Here is a 21,742-nt window from a genome sequence, read left to right as displayed (position 1 = left end):
GTCACAAAGGCCAGCGCAGATTCAATAAAAGAACAAATAACTCCACCTATCACTGGTGGAATGGTAAAGAATTTGTGGTCATCTTGAATCTACTACACACATAAAATGTTTAACATAATAGCCACCACATTCTGTGAGCTATTACAGTCCTTAGAGTTACTACTAAGCCAAACGTAGGACACAAGACAGCTTTAGTTTCCTAAAATCAGCATAGGAACATAAACTAAATGTGTTGTTGTTTTTAATTTTCTTATAGAACTTTTGTCATTTTTGTTAACTCCATATTGCTCAAGGAATGTTTTCCCAGGCCTCTTCAATAATCACAGTCACCACAGATGTTAATGATAGTTTTACAGATTATGTGTGAATCCTAGCAAAACTAGAATTTGTTGAAACAACCCACTGACTGGTAGAACATATTTGCCAATGATACATCTGATCAGTGGTTAATATCCAAAATTTATAAAGAACTTATAAAACTCAACAACAAAGAAAAACAAATAATCCCATTTGAAAACGGGCAATGGGCACTTCCCCAAAGAGGACACATAGATGGCCAACAGACATGAAAAGATGCTCAAAGCACTAATGATCAGAGAAATGCAAATTAAAACCACAATGTGATATCACCTCACATCTGCCAGAATGCCTACCATCAATAAACCAACAAACCACAAGGTTGGGGAGGATGCGGAGAGAATGGAACTCTGGTGTACTGTTGGTGGGAATACAGATTGATGCAGCCACTGTGGCAAATATGGAGTTACCACAAAAAGACTAAAAATGGAACTGCCTTATCACCCAAAGATTCCACTTCTAGGCATATATCTGAAGAAACCCCAACATTTATTTGAAAGTATATGCACCCCAACATTCAATGCAGCATTATTTACAATAGCCAAGATTTGGAAGCCACCCAAGTGTCCATCAGTAGATTGGTAAATAAAAAAGCTATGGTACATTTATACAATGGAATACTACTGAGCTGTAAAAAAGAAGGAAATCTTACCTTTTGCAACAGCATGGATGGACCTGGAGAACATTATGCTAAGTGAAATAAGCCAGTCAGAGAAAGGCAATTCCATATGATTTCACTCATATGTGGAATCTAATGAACAAAATAAACTAACAAAAGAGAAACAGACTCATAGATACAGAGAACAGACTGACAGCTGTCAGAGGGTGAGGGTTGGGGACTGAATGAAAAAAATGAAGGGATTAAGAAAAAAAACCTCATAGACACAGATAACAGAATGGTGATTACCAGAGTGAAAGGGGAGGTAGGGAGACTTACAAGAGGGTAAAGGAGGGATGAATGGTAATAGAAGCAGACTTGACTTGGGGTGGTGAACACAGTACAAAAGAGATTATGTATTACAGGATTATACACCTGAAGCCTATATAATTTTATTAACCAGTGTCACCCAAATAAATTCAATAAAAATAAAAAATCTTAATATATAAGTAAAATAAAAATTATTACTGGCACACCAGTTAAAAATATTGATTTAATCAATCACACCTATGTAATGACACCTTCATTTATTTATTTTAAATAATGCTAATAATAAGAGCACAGATAGTTAAGATGAACGGCTAAGTATTTAAGAGGAGGTTTGTCATTGTATAATTTATGAATTATATCAAAGGACATCATGACCACATTTCTACTAGTAAACAAACCTCAGGAATCATGATTTGTCAAAAGACATTTGTTGGGGCAGAGACTATAAACAGGAATTGCCCTGTACCCTGAGTTGAGATGTGTGGTCTGTACACATACATGACCACCCTTGCTCTGTCGATCCCTGACCTCTGCAGTGCTAGTCACCATCTCCTGATATGCTTCATTCCATTTCCAAGGGACACGAATAGCAAAGGCAGTAGCTGAGGTTGGCCCCGGTGTTGTGAGTTTGAGGACTACCATTTCCACTCCAGGACCTAGACCAGTGATGGCGAACCTTTTGAGCTCGGCCTGTCAGCATTTTGAAAAACCCTAACTTAACTCTGGTGCCGTGTCACATATAGAAATTTTTTGATATTTGCAACCATAGTAAAACAAAGATTTATTTTTTTTTATTTATTTTATATATTTAAATGCCATTTAACAAAGAAAAATCAACCAAAAAAATGAGTTCGCGGTCAGAGGCTCACCATCACTGACCTAGACTCACAAACCTCAATAGCATTGCGAGGGGTCACCAAGCAGCATAGAGTGCTGGGAAAGTTGACCAGCGTTATTAATGTCTCCTGGAAACCTGAAAATCGCCCTGATATTGTGCTGGGGGGACAGGAAGGATACTGGGAATGACTGAACTCCCTGTTGGAGAAAGAAGCGTGCAGGAAAGAACAGATGTCCGTCCACATAAGCCTCCATTTATTTAAAAACAAAAACAACGCAACTGACTGAAGAGATCTGGAGAACGGGGTTGGTGAGTACATGGGGGTGGGGAGCACAGCACACTCAGAGGGCATGAACGCTCCTTGCCCCTTCCCCAGTGCCTTGCGCTCCTCCGTCTGGCTGTTAAACATAAGTACACTGTTTTTCTGAGTTCTGTGAGCCAGTCTAGCAACTTACCAATCCCAAGGATAAGGTGTGGGCACACCTGATTACAAACAGCTGGTCAGGAGGACAGGTGACCACCTGGACGCGTGATTGGCCTATGAAGTGGGTCCAGGTGGCGGTCCTGCAGGACTCAGCCCTCAATCCGGGCGGTCCCAGTGCTGACCCCCAGGAGACAGGGTCCGAACTGAACTGAGTTACAGGACACCCGCTCGGTGTCCAGAGAGCTGGCGAGATGCTTGGTGTGCAAATCCCACAGTGGCACGGACGTGCGGCCGAGTGTAAACAGAGGGAAGCGGTTTTAGCCTCCAACAAGGCCCATCACATACGCTGCTCGCACACCCAGGTCCCTAAGACCAAGCGGTTGAAACTAGGCCGACCTCACAGTCACCTGTTCACGGATAAAGCACTTACCCTGACACCGGCTCTGGGTCGGGACGCCTGGGAGGCACACGAAGGAGGAGGACTGTGCCTGGAAGCTCCTGGTGGGATCGTTGCAGCATCCGGGTGCTCCAAGCCCCTGCGGCAGGAGGCGGGGCGCTGGCGAAGCCGGTCCTGGGGCGACTGGCCCTTCAGATCTCGCGAGGTTACGGCTCGCGCGCTAGAGAGGATCCATAGCACCGCGAGGGCTGAACGGTGGGGCTGGCTGAGACCTGCGTCCTCTTTCCACGTGCTGGGTGGGTGGCTGGTGCAGAGCCCATGCTAATCCCTGCATGGAGTCTCCCCCCGTCTCCCCACCCCCCCACCCCCACAGGCCGCACTGCCGGATGTTTGCGAAATATCATGGATGTACAGATACAGCTCGGTTATCGTCCAGTCTGTAGCAGATATCCGTGCACCTGGGCCTTGGATGTGTTGCAGAAGCAGTGAAGGTTTCCAGAGTAAATGCCCAGGGAGGGAAAAAGCATTGAAAGAAACATAGGCACAGGAAAAGGTCCAAGCAGATGTGGGAGGTGAGAATCCAGGCACCCTCACTCCCTGGCAAAGATGGAAATAAAGGATAATTTGATTTCCTGATTTGCTCTCAGTAGCAAGGAAAGAAAGTGCTTACTAAACCTGTAAATAAATGTTCACAGCTTGTCATAATTGCCAAAACAACCCAAATGTTCAACAAACTGTATATTCATGGAATGGAATATTACTTAGCAATAAAAAAAGGAAGGAACCGTTGATACATGCAACAAACGGATAAATTCAAAGGTAAGTTGAGTGAAAGAAAATCAGTCTCAAAAGATTGATTCCATTTATGTGACATTCTGGGCAAGGCAAAATTACAGGGCTGGAGAACAGATCCGTAATTGATAGATGAGTGATTGACAGGATGGAGCTGGGAGAGGGCAGCGGTTCTCAACCTGTGGGTCGCAACCCCTTTGGCAGTCGAAGGACCCTTTCACAGGGGTCACCTAAGACCATCCTGCATATCAGATATTTACATTACGATTCATAACAGTAGCAACATTACAGTTATGAAGTAGCAACGAAAATAATTTTATGGTTGAGTCACAACATGAGGAACTGTATTTAAAGGGCCACAAGGTTGAACCACTGAGGTAGGGGGTCACTATAAAGGGATAACAAAGTTATTTGGGTTGACTGGAACTGTTCTGTATCCTGATTATAGTGGTGGTCGTACAAATCTATATGTGTATTAAAACTTTACATAGAAAGAGGAGGAAAGTCAAATTACAGGGTAACTTTAAAAAAAAATTGAACACTCTATACCAGGTTTTATACTATCTAAGGCAGCCGTGGGCAAACGGGATCCAGCCCGTTTGAAATGAATAAAACTAAAAAAAAAAAAAAAGACTGTACCCTTTTATGTAATGATGTTTACTTTGAATTTATATTAGTTCACACAAACACTCCAACCATGCTTTTGTTCCGGCCCTCCGGTCCAGTTTAAGAACCCATTGTGGCCCTCGAGTCAAAAAGTTTGCCCACCCCTGATCTAAGGCCAAAGCAATGAGATAAGTCATGACTATAAACACAAAGTAATTAGAGCACAAACATTTGATATAGGATAACTGCAAAGTAAAAGCAGCCTGTTATAGGAAATTAAAGAGGAGATGATTTCCAGTTTAAACAAAATGCTTCTAAGCAGAGCTTACATTGGATCTCAGTTTCAAAAACAAGAGGAAAATGATAATTCCACGTGGAAAATGGTCATTTAGATTTATCATGTCCGTAGCATACAGGAAGGAATGGAACAGAAAGTGCAGAGGGCAGAAACTATGCCTGGTTAGAAGATGAGGAATTTGGGGAGAGCTTGAGCTGGGGTATTGACCATTTAGTACAGCAAGTCTTTCCACGGAGCTACACCCACACCTGCAGGGTACCCTGGAGACCAGGAGAAGGTTGGCATGACCTACTTCTTAATTTTATGCCCAATAATTGGGTTTTTTGCCTCATTTACAAATGTGGGTCACATATTTATCTTCCTTGCTACAATGTTGGCTCTTTCTAATTGTAATTATGCTGTCTCTTATCTGCAGCTTATTCTCAGGCCTCCAAGATCCCCTTCCCACAGACCCCCTTGTGAATCCAGACAGTAGTAGTGGAAATGGAATAGAAAGCACAGATTTGAGAGGCACCATTTCGGAGTTAGGATTGACAAAACTGGTTTTAAATTGGATATAAAGGATAAAGGTACAGGGCAGAAAAAACCACTGGTTTAGAGACAAAGTTCTAAAAGAATGAAATATAGCTAGTAACTATTTTATTTGTGTCCAACAACTGCACTTAAATATCAGTTTAAATCCGTTTTAGTTTGCTTAAATCAGTATTTATAAGTGAAACCAATTTTTCTCTATTATAAATGCATGCAGGGCAATAAAACAATTTGTGAGCAGGCCATTCCAACTTTAAGTAAAAACTGAAAAGTATTTTAAGTAACCATATGATTTAACCCAATTTTTTTTTAAATATATTTTATTGATTTTTTACAGAGAGGAAGGGAGCGAGATAGAGAGTTAGAAACATCGATGAGAGAGAAACATCGATCAGCTGCCTCCTGCACATCTCCTATTGGGGATGTGCCCACAACCCAGGTACATGCCCTTGACCGGAATCGAACCTGGGACCCTTCAGTCCGCAGGCCGACGCTCTATCCACTGAGCCAAACCGGTTTTGGCTAACCCAATTTTTTTAAAGATAAAATACACCAATCCTTGAAGTCACAATTAAAAATTTTTTATTCATGAGGAGAAAATTTTCATGAATTTTATAAAATAGAGTACAAGAAAATAGTATGTGATTGAAGAATTTTTTAAAAAAAATGATTGCAGGCATACCCTCATTTTATTGTGCTTCACTTTATTGCACTTCACAAGTATTGCATTTTATATAAATGGAAGGCAAGACCCTCCACCAACAAGAAAGATTTTGACTTATTTATTGTGACACTCTCTTTATTACCGTGGTCTAGAATAGACCACAATACCTAACAAGGTATGCCTGTATTGATGGCTTTTCTCACAATAAATATATATATATATGTATATATGTATATATGTGTACATATATATGTAAAAGAAATAAGAATGACTTATATAGAGTATAAAGTTTGTTATACAGCTTGCAGCAAAAATAAAATTTGATAGTACTGGATAGGTATTGTCAGTTTTTGTATTAAGCCACAATTGTATGCAACAGAAGGGACCCTCAAATATCTAAACACGATGAGATTTTTACTGTTTGTATGAATGTATATGAAATCGTTATTAACACTGCAATAAAAAATATTTGCAAACAAGTAAAATAAGCAAGGTACATCAATAAAGATTGAGGAAATGAAACCAGACTTGTATTCTTATTCATCTAAAGTCATTACAAAGTTTACAGGTCTCTCGGTTCAAAGGAAAGCATAATAGCCACAAATATTTACTGAAACATTACCTATTTACCAGGGTTTCATTTTTAGGATTCCTCAGTGGTTCTAAATGGCAATGTTGCTAAACAAGTACAAAATAGAAACATTCAAAATATTTATTCTTCATCTTAAAAAGAAAGCACCTTATACATAAAAAGGTTTGTGAAAATTTGCTGAATATTCAACAATGTTCATTGCTGACAGATGAAACAGTACCATGAACACTTATATCCTGTGATTGGACATACTCCACAGAATTGAGTCATCTTGTTGTAGTAACTCAGACACCATAAAAATAAGGGCACAAGAAATTCAATTCCTTTTCATCTAGGATAGCTAAGAAGCCCAGACACAAAACTTAGATAATACACTCAATCATTTCAAGTTTCATTCTGGGTAGCATTTCAGTTTCTTCTCATATTAACCTTTATCAAGAGACAAAAGTAAAAATATATGGTTTTTATTTATATTTATGAATATGTATATTGATTTGAACAGGCCCTTCCCAGTCTCCCTGTGTGTGGCTATAATGTAGTGAAGAAAAAGAAATTGGAGGGTGGAGAGAGCTGAATATAAAGGACTTGGAAAATCCAATGGGGAGGGGAGGGGCCGCAGAAATACCTACCAGTGTAAAAATAATCTCACACACAGCAACTCTATCTAGACAGAAATACCCATGGCAACTATCTCAAATAGTTGCATCCGATTCCTCATTGGTGATCGGATGTCATTAACTTGCTGTGTTTCTAATAGAAAGACACTTCATGGCCTCAGGCTCCATTTATTAAAAAAGGGGCCCTAGCCGGTTTGGCTCAGTGGATAGGGTGTTGGCCTGTGAACTGAAAGGTTTCAGGTTCGATTCCGGCCAAGGGCACATGCCCGGGTTGTGGGCTCGATCACCAGTGGGGGACTTGCAGGAGGCAGCTGATCCATGATTCTCTCTCATCATGGAAGTTTCTATCTTTCTCTCTCCCTCTTCCTTCCTCTCTGAAATCAATAAAAATATATTTTTTTTAAAGGGGAGGTGGAGAGGGGCCAGATACTGAACTGAATAAGTAGCATCTGATTGTTCAGAAACATTTAGGAACAGTTCTCATGTTAGCAGTTATCGTTTTCTTGCTGAAATTTCCTAGTGAGGAATAAATACTTACTGGTTTACGGTAGCAATAGTGGTATTAATTAATGAATTCACAGTACAGAAGAAACCACTGCTAATAATGCAAAATGGAAAAAGATAAGGCACAATTTCCAATTTTAAGAGAGAAAGGCATTTACAAATTTCATACAGTGTCTGTAAGCGGTGACCAAAATATTAAAAATAGGTAGAAAGCATATGACTTATAGAAGAGCAACACCTCCAGCACTGATGAATGCAGAGCTAAAGAATAAAAGTAAAAACCTCCCACTGTACCGCACCACTTTCACATACTCACCTGGGTCAAAGTAGAAGACCTCCAAGTGGCCTTTCACCCTGAGACCCACCATCTGATCCCTAGTTCTGAGATTAAGAGCAGGGCCTCTCCATGTGGCCTGCTGCAGATGAGGGCTACCACCCGCTGAGAAATTGACACAGCAACCACAGTAGATTATGCTGTAATCTGAGGTTCTCGAGAGTCCTTAATTGAGGTTCTCTAAAAAATTGATGCAGCAATGACACTTTGAATTCCCATGAGGAGCCAACATCACCTGATCCTCATTGCAGGTACATCAAGGGGACTAAGAGGTCTGGTCAATGTCACAGGGCGCAGAAATGATGGGTGAGGACTGCAGGCCAGGTTTCCCCTGAGCACTGGCTGTCACAGTGACGCTCTCTTTACCTGAGAACTTTCCAGGGCTGTGGATTTCTCTGAAGCTATTTCTAGTTTCAGTCAATGGCTGTTCTTTGGCCGATTCTTCATAGAAATCTGTGTCTAAGTAGGCCTTATTTTCATACCTTTTTATACCAGACTTACTCCTGGTATTAAAAGACATTTTCTGTGACCCCAGGAGTTCCCCTTCTGGGATGGGGAATAAGGAAATATCCCATTTAGTTCTTACTCTATCACCTTCATGTTCAAAGCTAGTGAAGATTGTTTGATACTTAACTTCTAAATGTCATCTATTCTCTAACTCATTGACAATGATTAACTATATTCTTGAAGCTTCGATCTCATAGGAGAAACATATGAAGTTGCAAAGCTTATCTATTGGAATATATGGACTGTTTCTGTTTTGAAAAAATATTAGAGCAAGATGGTATATCAAACAGCCTTCCAACTTGAAATCGTCCCAGACCAAATATTAAACCCATGGATGTCAAGCCCATTGAACTACTCCAAAGCAACGATGTAAAACAGACAGTGGGAGAGACAGTCTCCTCACCTGAACTTTGAATTATTTCAATAATAATAACCACGTTTTTTCTAGTTATATACCCCTTCTCCATAACTCTCGATAAGTACATTTACATTGAAAATGTAAACTACCACATGTAAACACATCTAAATGATTGAAAGGAAACATCATTGTCCTCCATTCATTTTAATGAAAACTTCCTCATGGGGGCATATGAGTATAGCCAATATTTATTGAGCACTGACTCTGCTGGGCACTCTTCTAAGTTATTTACATAGCTCATTTTATTTCATCCTCTTCACTTTAGGCAGTAGGTGCACTTGCTTCCCCCATTTTAGAGCTAAGGAAGCGAAGTGTTTTAGGTCATCTGCCCAAGGTCATTCAGCAATAGCAGCAGAGCCGGACTTGAACCCAGAGTTTCCCTGCCAAGCCCATACACTCTTAGCCACTTCTTGAAGCATTCTCATGATGTCACATCAGAACTATGGGTGATTTTTAAAGGGTCACCATTTCTCCTTTGTTGTTCAGCCTTTTTCCTACTTGTCTCTTCTCCCACTTTCCTTTCTGGTTCTTCTCGGGCTCTCTAACTCCGACCTTCGAACTTCTTCAGTTGTCTTTTCCAGCCACAGCCAAAACCTGGCCTCCTTCCAGCCCCCAGTTGGCAACGGTGCAAGTGAGGCAGAGGTTGAGCCTATTGGGAACCTCGAGCAGAGATGGCCCGCGGCAGAAAACAACAGAACTGCACGGCAGTGTGAGGCCTCGGACTGTCTGAGGGAAAAGTTGAATTTAGCAATGCAAACTCAGACAAGGTGAACTGCTAGTCGAGCCTTTCTTTCTTTAATGTGTACTTGGTTTCATTTACGTGGAAATGTTGAGGGGTACAACCTGCTTCGCTAAATATTTCTGCAGGGTTACCAGGAACCAAAAAGTTTTGCCAAAATTTTTCTGCGGGGGGGAAAAAAAGAAAATCCTTTAAAAAAAAGTTCTTAGAGTTGCTTCTATAACACATTTAGTTAAATTAGTAGGTATGTTGAATTTATTAGATGCCACATCCAGGGATAGAGATGGAAGAGGAGCTGGTCTATTTCTGCATATTTTCTCTGAGAGCGTGGATGGCATCATCTGCCGGTAGCAGTAGGCCGCAGGTACACCGGCTCAGGAGTCAGCCACGCCTGCACTTCCACCTGCAAGCATTGTGTCCCTGAGCCAGTTACTTAGCTTCTTCAAACCTCAACTTCTCTGTGAAGACACAGGGGCCTTAACGTTCACCACCCCGGTGCACATTTGCTGTAAAGATCGAATGACATCATGTCATCGAAAGTGCCTAGCACAGGAACTGACAGAGAAGGCATTCAATAAATGATAGTTTTATTTAATTTTATGTCCTTTTAAGGGAGGGGCAGATGTAAAGGCTTGTTATTTAAAAAACAAGGAGAAAGAAACCATAAATTTGTGGTCTGCAATTTTTCCTTCACTTAAGAAAAATGTTCACCAAGGCTGTATTTTCCGTTAAAATAGGGAGAACAGAGTCTTTTGCAATACCTCTCCCACCAAAACCTCAACGTTCAGTAGTCAGACACTTCGAAGTTTGGCTGCTCAGTGTATGGCTGCTCTGTATATTACTGCTACATACATATTTACAACGTAAAAGATTTCACGGAACAAACACAAAATCAAAGTTAATAGGGAAATAGTGATGATCAGATGTAAATGCTAGGCCCTACAGCCTATTAGAAAAGAAATCATCTATGACGATGTGAAATACAGAGCTCACAATAAGAAATATCAGTAATTCTGAAGTTCTAGACAATAAAGAACATTTGTGAAGAAAACATACATGGAAAAATTATACTTTTCTCTACCCAAAATTATCTGCGATTTCACTTTCAGCATATTTCCAATTTGTTGTGCAAGAAAGAAAAAAAAAATAGGGTCACCACCGATTTGGTCCATGTTTCCCTTTGGTTAAATTTAGCCAGTCTACTGAAAAAGGACAAGAGGCCATTTGGGGGCTCACTCAGGAAATACAGAAACTGGGAGCTGTAATTGCATGGCAATCCAACGATAAATAATTTGCAACAGACCAGTCCCATAAAGGAATCTAAAATGGGAAACTCTGATAAGAAAAAAAAGAATGTTCTTTGCTCAAGGTTACTAGGCTAGTAGCTGAACAAGCACTCTGAGGTACCCTGGCCCAGGGTACCTTCTAAAGGATGCAAAGGCTGGGAAGGAGTTCAGGCCACTGTGACTGTCAGAAAGCTCAGGTTACAGCGAAATCTCCAAAGTCATTCCCAGGACATAATCAAAGCCCTCCGCTGCAGGGGCAGAGCAGTGGCAAGTTCCTAGAACCGATTTTTGTTGCTGACTTCAGCATGAAACAATCTCTGAGAAAGTTCAGATCAGCTAGGCTGAATAAGCAAGTAACAAAAGTAAATTTCACCATGGAGTTTCAACCACAGCTAAATGCATTGTCCTGTTTCACCAAAAAGTCATGCAAACCCCTAAGTCCACCCTTCACTCCTCCAAAAAACTATAGTTGGCCAACTTTCTAGAATTTTCATAGGTTTGAAAATGTTAAAAGCAGTGACAGTGAAGTCCCCACTATTCTTTTCCTCAAATAAATAAATAATATATCTACATCAAGCACAGAATATTTTCATAAAAACTATCTATATCCATGCATGTATTATCTCTGCGCATGTTAAAAAATTAGGAGTGTTTAGTGGGCATCTTTCCTAATTATCCCAGGCCCACAGTGTCCTGGAACAAAAAGTTAGAGATTTCCAAAAGCTTTTTGATATGGTACCAACCCCCTTTTTAAAGAACAAGTCCTTAAAGGTTCTGTGAGAACAGATATAATTTCAACAATGGTTTCCTATCTTCAAATTTATGCTTATGAAGAAATACAAATGTTTACCTCACATTTAATAACATTTGTGTTGAGAATAAAGTATCCCTTTTTTGTTAATTTCAGATTTTGTGCTTATCGTTCGCTGTCACTTCTTCCTACTGAAATTGAGTTGGGGTAATTTTTTTAAAGATCTCGAACAGGCTTCTCAGAACAGGCTTCTCAGAGTATCGTTTCTCAAGGCACCCACAGAGAGAAAAACCAAACAGTCTCAGACAGAGGAAAGCCTTGTAGACGAGAGGCAGTTATTCGTTTCCTGAGCGAACCCACTTCCTTCTTCAAACATTTCCTTCTCTTCACCAATATGTTTTTGAAATGAATATTGAAGTCTTCTTGCAAAATATAGTCCGAAGCCTAGTGCCTAGAATCGGGCCGTGTCATTTTTAATATCATCACAGTAGTGATAAAACTAGAAGCTCAAATAAAGTGTCACTTTGATAGTACAGAAGGCTCCCTAAAATGTTAATTGGTGTTTTAGCAAAAGAATCCGAATCATGAGAAAACCAATGTGAAAAGCTGAAAGCCAAAAAATATCAGGGCTCCTGGCTACTCCACCATAGAAAACTGTGGCATCTTCCATAATAAGGAAATCATTTCCTTTTTTAAAAAGAATTCATCGATTGATTTTAGAGAGAGAGACGGGACAGAAACATCGTTTTGTTGTTCCACTCATTTATGCATTCATTGGTTGCTTCTGAACAGAGGTCGAACCTGCAACCTTTGCATATCGAGACGATGCTCTGACCAACTGAGCTACCTGGCCAAGGCAGTCATTTCTTTTCTAACCTTTCAAACCTTAAACAATGAGCTGCTAGGTTTCTTCATACCAAGCATAACCTTAGAGATAAAACTGAAAGTTTCATTCTCAGTAAAGATATATATTTTATTAGAAAGATATCGTTTCAGTGATTATTGTCTTGACTTTAATCAAAGCAGATACAGAAAGTTGAAAGGGGATTTGGCTATTATGATTCTCCTGTGCTAACAAATACAAAATATAATTTTAAAAAATTCAGTCTTTACCTAAATATAAAAAACTTCTTTATTTACCGGCACAGAGTCATACCAGAAAAACAGACAAGAGGAAAAAAAGTCTCTTAAAATGTTTATTTTTGTCAGAATAACTGACAATTTTCTGTTGTCTTTTGGTTTATTATTATAATAAGCATTTCTCCCCTTGAAAAATCCATTCAAAACATCCTTGAGGTAAAGAAATTTAATTTATAAAACCATCCTGATTTTTTTAAAGAAATAAATTCTTAAAATTCCTTTAACTTGATAAATAGCAATAATCTCTTCTTGTTCTATTCTGTTAAACAAAAATTTACTTTATACAGCAAAGAATCCAGTCACTTATTGGCAAACCAAAGGTGAAACTATTCATTTACATGATCTACTCAAACACAGTGCAGTACTGCCACGTTCCACGTTCATATGGACATTAAAAAAACAAAAACAAAAAACAGTTACCAACACTCTTCTGGCAAAGACAAGGTTTTGGAATGGCAAAGGCAACAGAAATTTTAGCTCTTAAAGCTTCAGAAAGGAATTAATCTGAGTCCTCTTCATCAAGATAATCCTCAGCATTGCTTAATGTTCGAACAGCATCTGAAAAAATAGAGGGAGAAAGCAAAAAAAAAAGAGAAATTAAATATTGCTTGGATTTTGTTTTCATGTTCAAAGCTCCTGACAATTCAACAAATTGCCATCTTTTCTCAGACCCGGGGTTGTTCTTCCCCCAAGGATCTTCTTCAACCTCTGCTTTTCAGCCTAGCTGCTGCCACAGAGGCTGACAAATACACTTGTTTGCACATTCCTTAGACATGCAGAAATGGAAGCACGTGGTGCTAAGGTACCATTACTCTATCTCAGACAAAATGCACCACGACCACCGTGGAACACACCAGAAGCCCCTCCCCTGTGACGACTTTGCTTCCAACCTCCCCCAAGGACGAGCGCACACACGACTTCAGTCAGTCAACAACCTGAGGCCTTACCTGAAGGCAAGGTCACTGGGTAGAAAGATAACTAATGAGGGAGAAAAAGGAAAGCGAATGAAAACACAGAAGCGTCAGTTTCATTGTAGAACACACTGATAAAGTATCCTCAGAAGCAAAGGACTGCAGTGAAAAATAAAAGTTCTGAAATAGAAAGAGCGGAACATCATCGAATGTAAAATCAACCTTGAACAGGGTTCAGAAGGAAGACTGGGACTGTGATGTTCACCTATTCAACTGTCTGTCTGGTCAAGTTGTTAGGGGCAAAAATAGAATATTGGGGACTAGCTATAGTTATCAGAAATATTAATCATGCTGCTAACCGTGATTGCCTTGTTCTGATTAAAGAAAGGACATTCTAACCTGGCTGGGGGTTGTACGCCCAGGACCCCGGAGTCAACCGCGGAGCTGGCAGTCAACCTAGGACCTGGGGGTCAACCATGGAATGCAGTCCATTCTCATTCAAGAATTGCCTATTTTCATGGAAAATTAATAATCTTGTTGCCCAGCCGAAACCGGTTTGGCTCAGTGGATAGAGCGTCAGCCTGCGGACCGAAAGGTCCCGGGTTCGATTCCGGTCAAGGGCATGTACCTGGGCTGCGGGCACATCCCCAGTAGGAGATGTGCAAGAGGCAGCTGATCGATGTTTCTCTCTCATCGATGTTTCTAACTATCTATCTCTCTCCCTTCCTCTCTGTAAAAAATCAATAAAATTTAAAAAAATAATAATAATAATAATCTTGTTGCCCAAACAATGGAGTCTCACCCCAGCCCCCATTACCTGCTTCCCATGCCTATAATTCTTACTTGCCCATGTAATATTGCCCTAACCAATATAAGTAGCTGGCTTATGGGGGTTGCAGAGCAGATTTTTGTGGATGACCTGCTGCTCTTCCATACTGCCAGGATTATTGGAATAAATGCTCACATATGATTCAACCCTGTCTCTGGTGAATTGGCTCAAGTAGTGACAGGCAGCCCGGACCCATTGGTTGTCCCGTTTCAAAATTTCTATAATAGGTTACACTAGGTATAATTTAAGGGGGATGAGGGGTTGAAATGCACATACAAACACATTGTTAGAGCTCAACAAATATATGTTATAGCACCCAGATCATGGTCTCTAAATACTATAGAGCTCAACAAATATATGTTATAGCACCCAGATCATGGTCTCTAAATACTATATCCCCACTGCTCATTGGAGATATGACTAATTTCAAGTCTGGGGCTTTAATTTCAAGTCAAGAAAATGTAAAAATAAATAAATAAAAATGCACCTGAACCACTTGTCATGCCACAAAGCAAGGATCCTACCAAAATCAGCATCACTTTAAAATGGTTCAGGATCCAACCTGAAGAGGCCTCCACTAGCCAAAGTTATCCATAAAGATATTAATTACAAAGGATTAAAACACATCAAATATTTCAGCACACACCAAAGGGAATTAATCGGTCCCTTTGGAGACTGATAGGGAATCAGCACTGTTATTTTGAAACACTTAAAAGAAGGGTAAAAATCAAGCCTTTATTCTGCTTCTGCTACATAAACTATTTCCCTGGGTAACCAAACAGCTGATGAGAAATTTTTCTTTATAGAATTCCCAAGCTAGTAACTGAGGGAAAAAGTGACAGAATTGGAATATCACCATTTGCAACAGATTAGTGAAATAATGGATCTAAACAATGATCATCAGTGGATGCTAACATCATAGGAAGAGTGACAACCAGATACTATATGCCTCCGTGGGAGGACATGATTTTCTTTATGAAGTATTCCTTCCTCTCCCCCTAAGATAGCTAGACCTAAATCTAATCAAACATCTAGATCTAACATCATTTTTTGGGGGATCTAACATTATTTGACAAAAATGCAGAAGACAGTAGGACATGACGCACAACACCACGGGACTACATACTTATAATGTCTACACTGGGAAATTCAAATTAACTAACCCAGTCTCTTTAATAAATATATTACAAGGCTAAAAACAGGGGAAGAGGAAAGGAAACACTGATTTGAAAACAAAACAAAACTATCAATTACCTAATTTGGACCCTGACTTATACAAAGTATAAGTAAGTAAATAGATAAGGAAGCAAAGAATAAGTAAATAAGCATAAGAAAACTGGCAAATTTTGAAAATTACATTTGATAATATTAAGAACTTATTAATTTTAGGTATGTTAATGATATGGTAGCTTTCTGAAGAATCTTTACATGTTTAGGAAGTGGCTACTGAGGAAAGCGGAGGGACAAGGAAGAGTCAGAACAAGGGGGGTATAGGACAGAGGGAAACTTCCATGATTTCACTTCCAAACTATTAGAAGTCTCCAGATTGACTATATTCTTCTCCATTCTCCTAAGAGGAGTTCTGGAGACCTGGGAGAAATGTATTTTGTTCTATCCCACACACAAACTTCGGGACTGGCTACTCACGTGGTAACAGCAGCTTTAAGTAAAAGACAAAGAGACTAACAGCAAAGTTCTTTTCCCTCCTACTTTGCTACGACAATCCTGCATTTTGTGATATTTGAGATATTACTTGTCCTTCAGTGGTTACTTCTGCACTTTGTTTTAACCTCGTTTCTTCTGTTAGCAAGAGAAGGATAACCTGCCATGGTGCAAACTCAGACTGAATGGAACTCAAGAGACAGAAATGAGCCAGGCAAATAAATTCTTTTTCCTCCCTTCCTTTCACTGACCTCTCCGAGGCAGTTTCTCTGGAAACTTCTCATATGGACAAATGCTGAGTCATGAGCTGTATCTCTTCATAGCCTATCTTGGTTCATGCCCAGCATGATAATGTATCACCCAGCAGCACTTCCAATCTCCCCTGTCTCACTTCCATTTTTCTTCAGTCTCAGTGCCCTGGGCTTACATGTTCCAAATCAAGCATCAGTACTTCGGACAGACAGACAGACAGACATAAATAACTGGTGAAGGGATAAGCACATAACATGGACAAACATCACAGAAGTAATGTTAAGGAAAAGACAGAAAAAAGTACATGCTGCTTTATTCCATTTATATCAAGTTCAAGAACTGGCAAAGCTAATCTATGGTAAGAGAAGTAATGATACTAAGGGAGGCCTCTGGAGGTTGGACATGTTTTCCATTTTGATCTGGGTTGTGGCAAATAAGTGTACGCACAGTAAAAAAAAATTTATCACTTAGCTGTACACTTAGAATTTATGTACTTCACTTACTGTAAATTATACCCCAATTTTTTTATTAGAAAAAGGATTAAAGGGTTCAACCCTCAAATATGACTCTTACCCCACCCTTGTATCCTAAAGTTATCCTTCATAGTAATTAAAACAAATGAATTATTTTTTTCCTATCAAAAAAAATCCAAGAAGTGGACAATGATATCAGAATATACCTTGTCCAGCTTAGAGTTCATGCTGGCAATTAGTTACACAGCTCAATATTTAAACTCTCATTCCAACTAGGATCAAAATACAAATTAAAAATTTTTAACTGGATTGCTGGGGTAATGAAGCAGAAAAACAAAAAAGAAAGAAAAAGGTAACATGAAAATCGAAATATGGAAAATCCATTCTTGGCTCTGTATGCCAGGCCCCAAGATTACCTCCCTAACAAATCCATTATCCAATCAGCACATAGGTAGGAAGACATGCTAAAGACAATTGGAGTGAACAGAGAAAAAGAGCCCATCTCCTAGCCAGTGGTTGGCCAGTGGTTGGCAAACTGTGGCCCCTTGAGTGTGGCTCTTCCACAAAATACCACATGCGGGCGCACATAAGTGCGATCGAAACTTCATGGCCACACTCAAGGGGCCAAAGAGCAGCATGTGGCCCGCGAGCCGCAGTTTGCCGACCACTGTACCTAGCCCTATTCTACAAAAACGTCAAAAATGTGAGAGACAGAGGAGAGCTGGCCACCTGCCCTCCCGGGTCCAGCTGCTCACGTCAAGGCTTCCGGGTGCAGCTCTCTAGGGGCTGAGCACATTTGGCATTTCCCTTGTCTATCGTGATCAAGCTCACACTATGCAGGAGCTTCGGATAACCTTCAGCTCACAAGAAACCTTACCCGTCGGTCAAGGACATTCTGAAGATACCCGCAGAGCAACAGGAAGTCGATGGCAGAGAAAGGAAATTAGGCCAGAGTCCTACTTCCTAACCCAACCCAGGCAGCGAGGAGTCAGAGGTCCACCTCAAGTAACCGTCTCTCTCCCGCAGGCTGCACATAGCTGCTCAGCAACAATGCAGCTGGGGAGCACCACTCAGCTGGGAAATACTTTCCCTCTCACTTACCAGAACCTATTTCATCTCTGTAGGAGCAATTACTTTAAAGAAAGGCTTGCTCTGCTTGTGAGGACACATGGCTTAAATAATTAAAGAGTCCCAAACTGCTTAGCAGCTTACATTATATATCTGAAGTTAAAAGAAATAAGGATCTGGAACAAACACACGTCTGGAATAAAGGACAAAAAGGAACAGTAGATCTGAGAGGAGGGCTGTGATGGGAATCCCATAATCGGTAAGGAGGATAATTCTGGGAAGCTGTTGGTGAGCCAGGAAGAGAAGGGGGCTGTGATATTTCTGATGGGCTGAAACAGGAAACCAGGGAACTGACTTTATTTTGTTGCTTCTGCTAGGAATGGAATATGTATAGGACAACATAAGATTGCCTCTTCTCATAAATGGAAGGATACCTGAGGGAGAAATAAGTTTTCCCAGGGTTTAAAACTTAATGGGAAATCAATTCAAATGATAAAAACAGAAATCAGTATCTCATTACACAAACTCTGAAAGCGATAATACCTTCAAGTTAAAATGAAAACAAATGCACTTTAGCCTCTATAATAAAGATTTTTCAAAAGTTATATTGTAGTTCTCCAATAAGATTAATCAGTCTAAACTTAAAAGCAAGGGTGGGGAATCTTTTTTCTGCCCAGGGCCATTTAGATATTTAAAAATTCATTAATGAATTTACAAAATTATCACCTTAAAAATTAGACTGCTATATTTGGTCAAACATTCAATTAACTCACCCCTAATGCATTGGCAGGGCCAGACCAATGATACATGTTTTTTGCGTTTGTTTTTTTTATTTTTTCAGAGAGGAAGGGAGAAGGAGAAAGAGATAGAAACATCAATGACAAGAGAGAATCATCCAGCAGCTTGCCCACACTGGGGATCGAGCCCACAACCGGGGCAGATGCCCCAAATAGGAATTGAACCACGGCACTCAACCATTGAGCCGTGCCAGCCAGGCCAAACCAATGATTTTGTGGGCTTTAGAAGGCCTGCAAGCCAGACATTCCCCACTCCTGCTCTAAAGCAACACTAAGAAGGGTTGGAATGATGAGTAGCAGAGCTAAGATTTGGAAAAAACATTATACTAGTTCCTTTAAAAAAAAAAGTGAAAAAAAATATGTATTAATTACATACTTCAAAGTGGTATTAAAATGCCAAACATAAAGTAGAGTAAGGCTTGAGATGTGAGAAAAAAGAGACGAGAAGTTCCCTCTAACCAAATCATCTCCTACCTTTCTTTTCCTACATCCCTGGGTTTCTCAGGGGCTGATAGGCTAATGATGAATGAAGAGGGGAAGCAGAAGAGAAGGAAAGGAAGAAGAGTTCAAGGCACACCCTCCAGCATTTCTTTCAGGAACCACAGTGGAATGATTCTGGGGGACACAATCAGTAGGCTATGTGCTGAGAGGTCAAATAAACATCCGATCTCTGAGTGTTAATCAGGAATGACGCATTGCTGTTTAACACCTTTCTTTAACATTTTTTCAAAACAACCACACAAGCCTTTCATCTTTTTCAAACCTATTCTCCCACATCAATAGCTATTTTTATCTTTAAGAATGTATACCTAAACTTCATCTTTAAAAACCACCCACAGTACTACAAATAAATGCCAAAATGTTTACAGAGTGTAAAATATTTTAATGTATTTTTATTAATTCCAGAGAGGAAGGGAGAGGGAGAAAGAGATAGGTAGAAACATCAGTGAGGAGAGAGAATCATTGAACAGCTGCCTCCTGCACACCCCTCACTGGGGATCGAGCCCACAACCCAGGCATGTGCCCTGACTAGCAAACGAACCATGATCTCCTGGTTCATAGGTGGATGCTCAACCACTGAGCCACACCAATAAAATAGTTTATTGATGTTCTCATTTAAAACAGAAATATAATATAATCATGGAGCTGTTGAATGCTTAAGTTAAAAAATTTTAGAGATATCTACTCATAAAAATGTATCTGAAAAGAAGAGACGGAGACCATGGTTCTCTGAAAAGGACTGTAATGGAAAGCAAAGTGATTAGAATTTGATTGTAAGAAACTAAGAAATATACAAAAATTTGTATGTTTAATTTGTCTCTTCAAATTTGTTTGCATGAGGGTACTCTTCTGTGTTAGAGGTTCTGATTTAGACCAAGGATAGACAATCTAACTTCAGAATCACCTGAACAGTTTATCAAGAAATTTTTTTCCTAATACTAAGTTGAGAAATCTTAGTTATGACAGCACCATTGAAAAAGAAGGGTTAAAACCAAATACCTGCCCAGCTGACATGGCTCAGTGGTTGAGTATCAACCTATGAACCAGGAGGTCACGGTTCGATTCTGGATTAGAGCACATGTCCAGGTTGTAAGCTCAATCCCCAGTGTGGGGCATGCAGGAGGCAGCTGATCAATGATTCTCTCTCATCACTGATGTTTCTATCTCTTTCTCCCCTCCCTTCCTCTCTGAAATCAATAGAAATATATTTAAAAACAAAAAACAAAAAAAATACCTGTTCCCTGTTTCTTTTTCAGGAGAGTTGCGCAGGCAGCATTAGTAGCCATGTCCAGGGCCAGCTTCTTCTCATTGTTTCTTAAATCTGTTCTAGCACCTTTCCCAACACAAGAAACATAAATTAGATGTTTTTGAACACAGTAGCACAGCAATACTCTTTCCACCAAAACTGATTATTTTTGGCAAAACTAACTGGAGAACTTTTCTGGCTCAGAAGTAAGTTTTTTCAAAGCAGAAAAACTTTCTCAAACCAATAATAGTGTACTTGGCATCTTTAATCAGGGAGCTTGTTGCTGCACCTGTGATATTATGCACACTCAAAATATAGCCTTTCCCTTCAAGTCCCTGTAAAATTTGATGTGAATTTTTCAGCGAGGAGCTTATCGTCCTCTGGTAAACCCGAAATCAGTTTGACCTCACTAGTTACTATGCCTCAGCATGATTGTTTGGAGATTAAATTCAATATGCCCTTTGCCCCTTCTGTTCAAGGTCTTTGGGAAAGATCATGTGGGTTGAGCTTGAGGGGGATTAATATTTTAGGTCTATAAGTACATTCTCATGTAAATTAGCAAAATAGTGAGATAATAAAACTTATTATAATTCCCATAACCTATCTTCTACATACTTTTTTCCTTGTCTTAATTGTGTTAAAAATTATATCAGCATTTATGAATACATTCTCATCATTAAAGTTTCAAAATACTAAAGTATGCAGACCAAATCCATATGTCCCATTTTCGCTCCCAACAAATGCATCCTTCCCCATTTTCTACCTTCTTCAGAGGTAGAAAACCATTCCCCGCAAGTAGGCTTCAGTTATCTCCTTCAAGTACCTGCACTCGGGGGAAAGAGGGGGTCCCTCAGCCTGGCCTGTGCCCTCTCGCAGTCTGGGACCCCTCAGGGGATGACCACCTGCTGGCTTAGGCCCGCTCCCCGGGCCTAAGATGGCAATCAGATATCTCTCTGGCAGCCCGGCAGCCCTCGGGGGATGTCCACTTGCCAGCAGGGAGCAGGTCTAAACTGCAGTCGGACATCCTAAGTGCTGCTGAGGAGGCAGGAGAGGCTCCCACCACCACCGCTGTACTGGCAGCCATCAGCCTGGCTTGTGGCTGAGCAGAGCTCCCCCTGTGGCAGTGCACTGACTACCAGGGGGCAGCTTCTGCATTGAGCATCTGGCCCCTGGTGGTCAGTGTGTGTCATAGTGACCAGTCATTCCCAGTCGTTCTGCTGTTAGGGTCAATTTGCATATTACCCTTTCACTATATAGGATAGAGGCCTGGTGCACGGGTC

The 21,742-nt window shown here is 40.2% G+C and overlaps 1 protein-coding gene across 1 annotated transcript in view; it reads right to left on the bottom strand.

The window, feature by feature from the left end:
- Positions 1-12,765: 12,765 nt before the first annotated feature.
- Positions 12,766-21,742, bottom strand: part of OSTF1 (osteoclast stimulating factor 1) — a 55,347-nt gene continuing 46,370 nt past the window's right edge. The window contains exons 9-10 of the mRNA XM_059656932.1: positions 20,451-20,549; positions 12,766-13,281 (exon numbers count right to left, since the gene is read on the bottom strand). Of these exons, the coding sequence (XP_059512915.1) occupies positions 13,223-13,281; positions 20,451-20,549 (158 nt within the window). The 3' untranslated portion in view covers positions 12,766-13,222. The remainder of the gene's footprint in view (positions 13,282-20,450; positions 20,550-21,742) is intronic.

This window comes from Myotis daubentonii, chromosome 11 (assembly GCF_963259705.1).
Source record: "Myotis daubentonii chromosome 11, mMyoDau2.1, whole genome shotgun sequence".
NCBI classification, from domain to species: Eukaryota; Metazoa; Chordata; class Mammalia; order Chiroptera; family Vespertilionidae; genus Myotis; species Myotis daubentonii.
The sequence above is the reverse complement of the archived record's forward strand: the minus strand, read 5'-3'. Positions and strand labels throughout refer to the sequence as shown.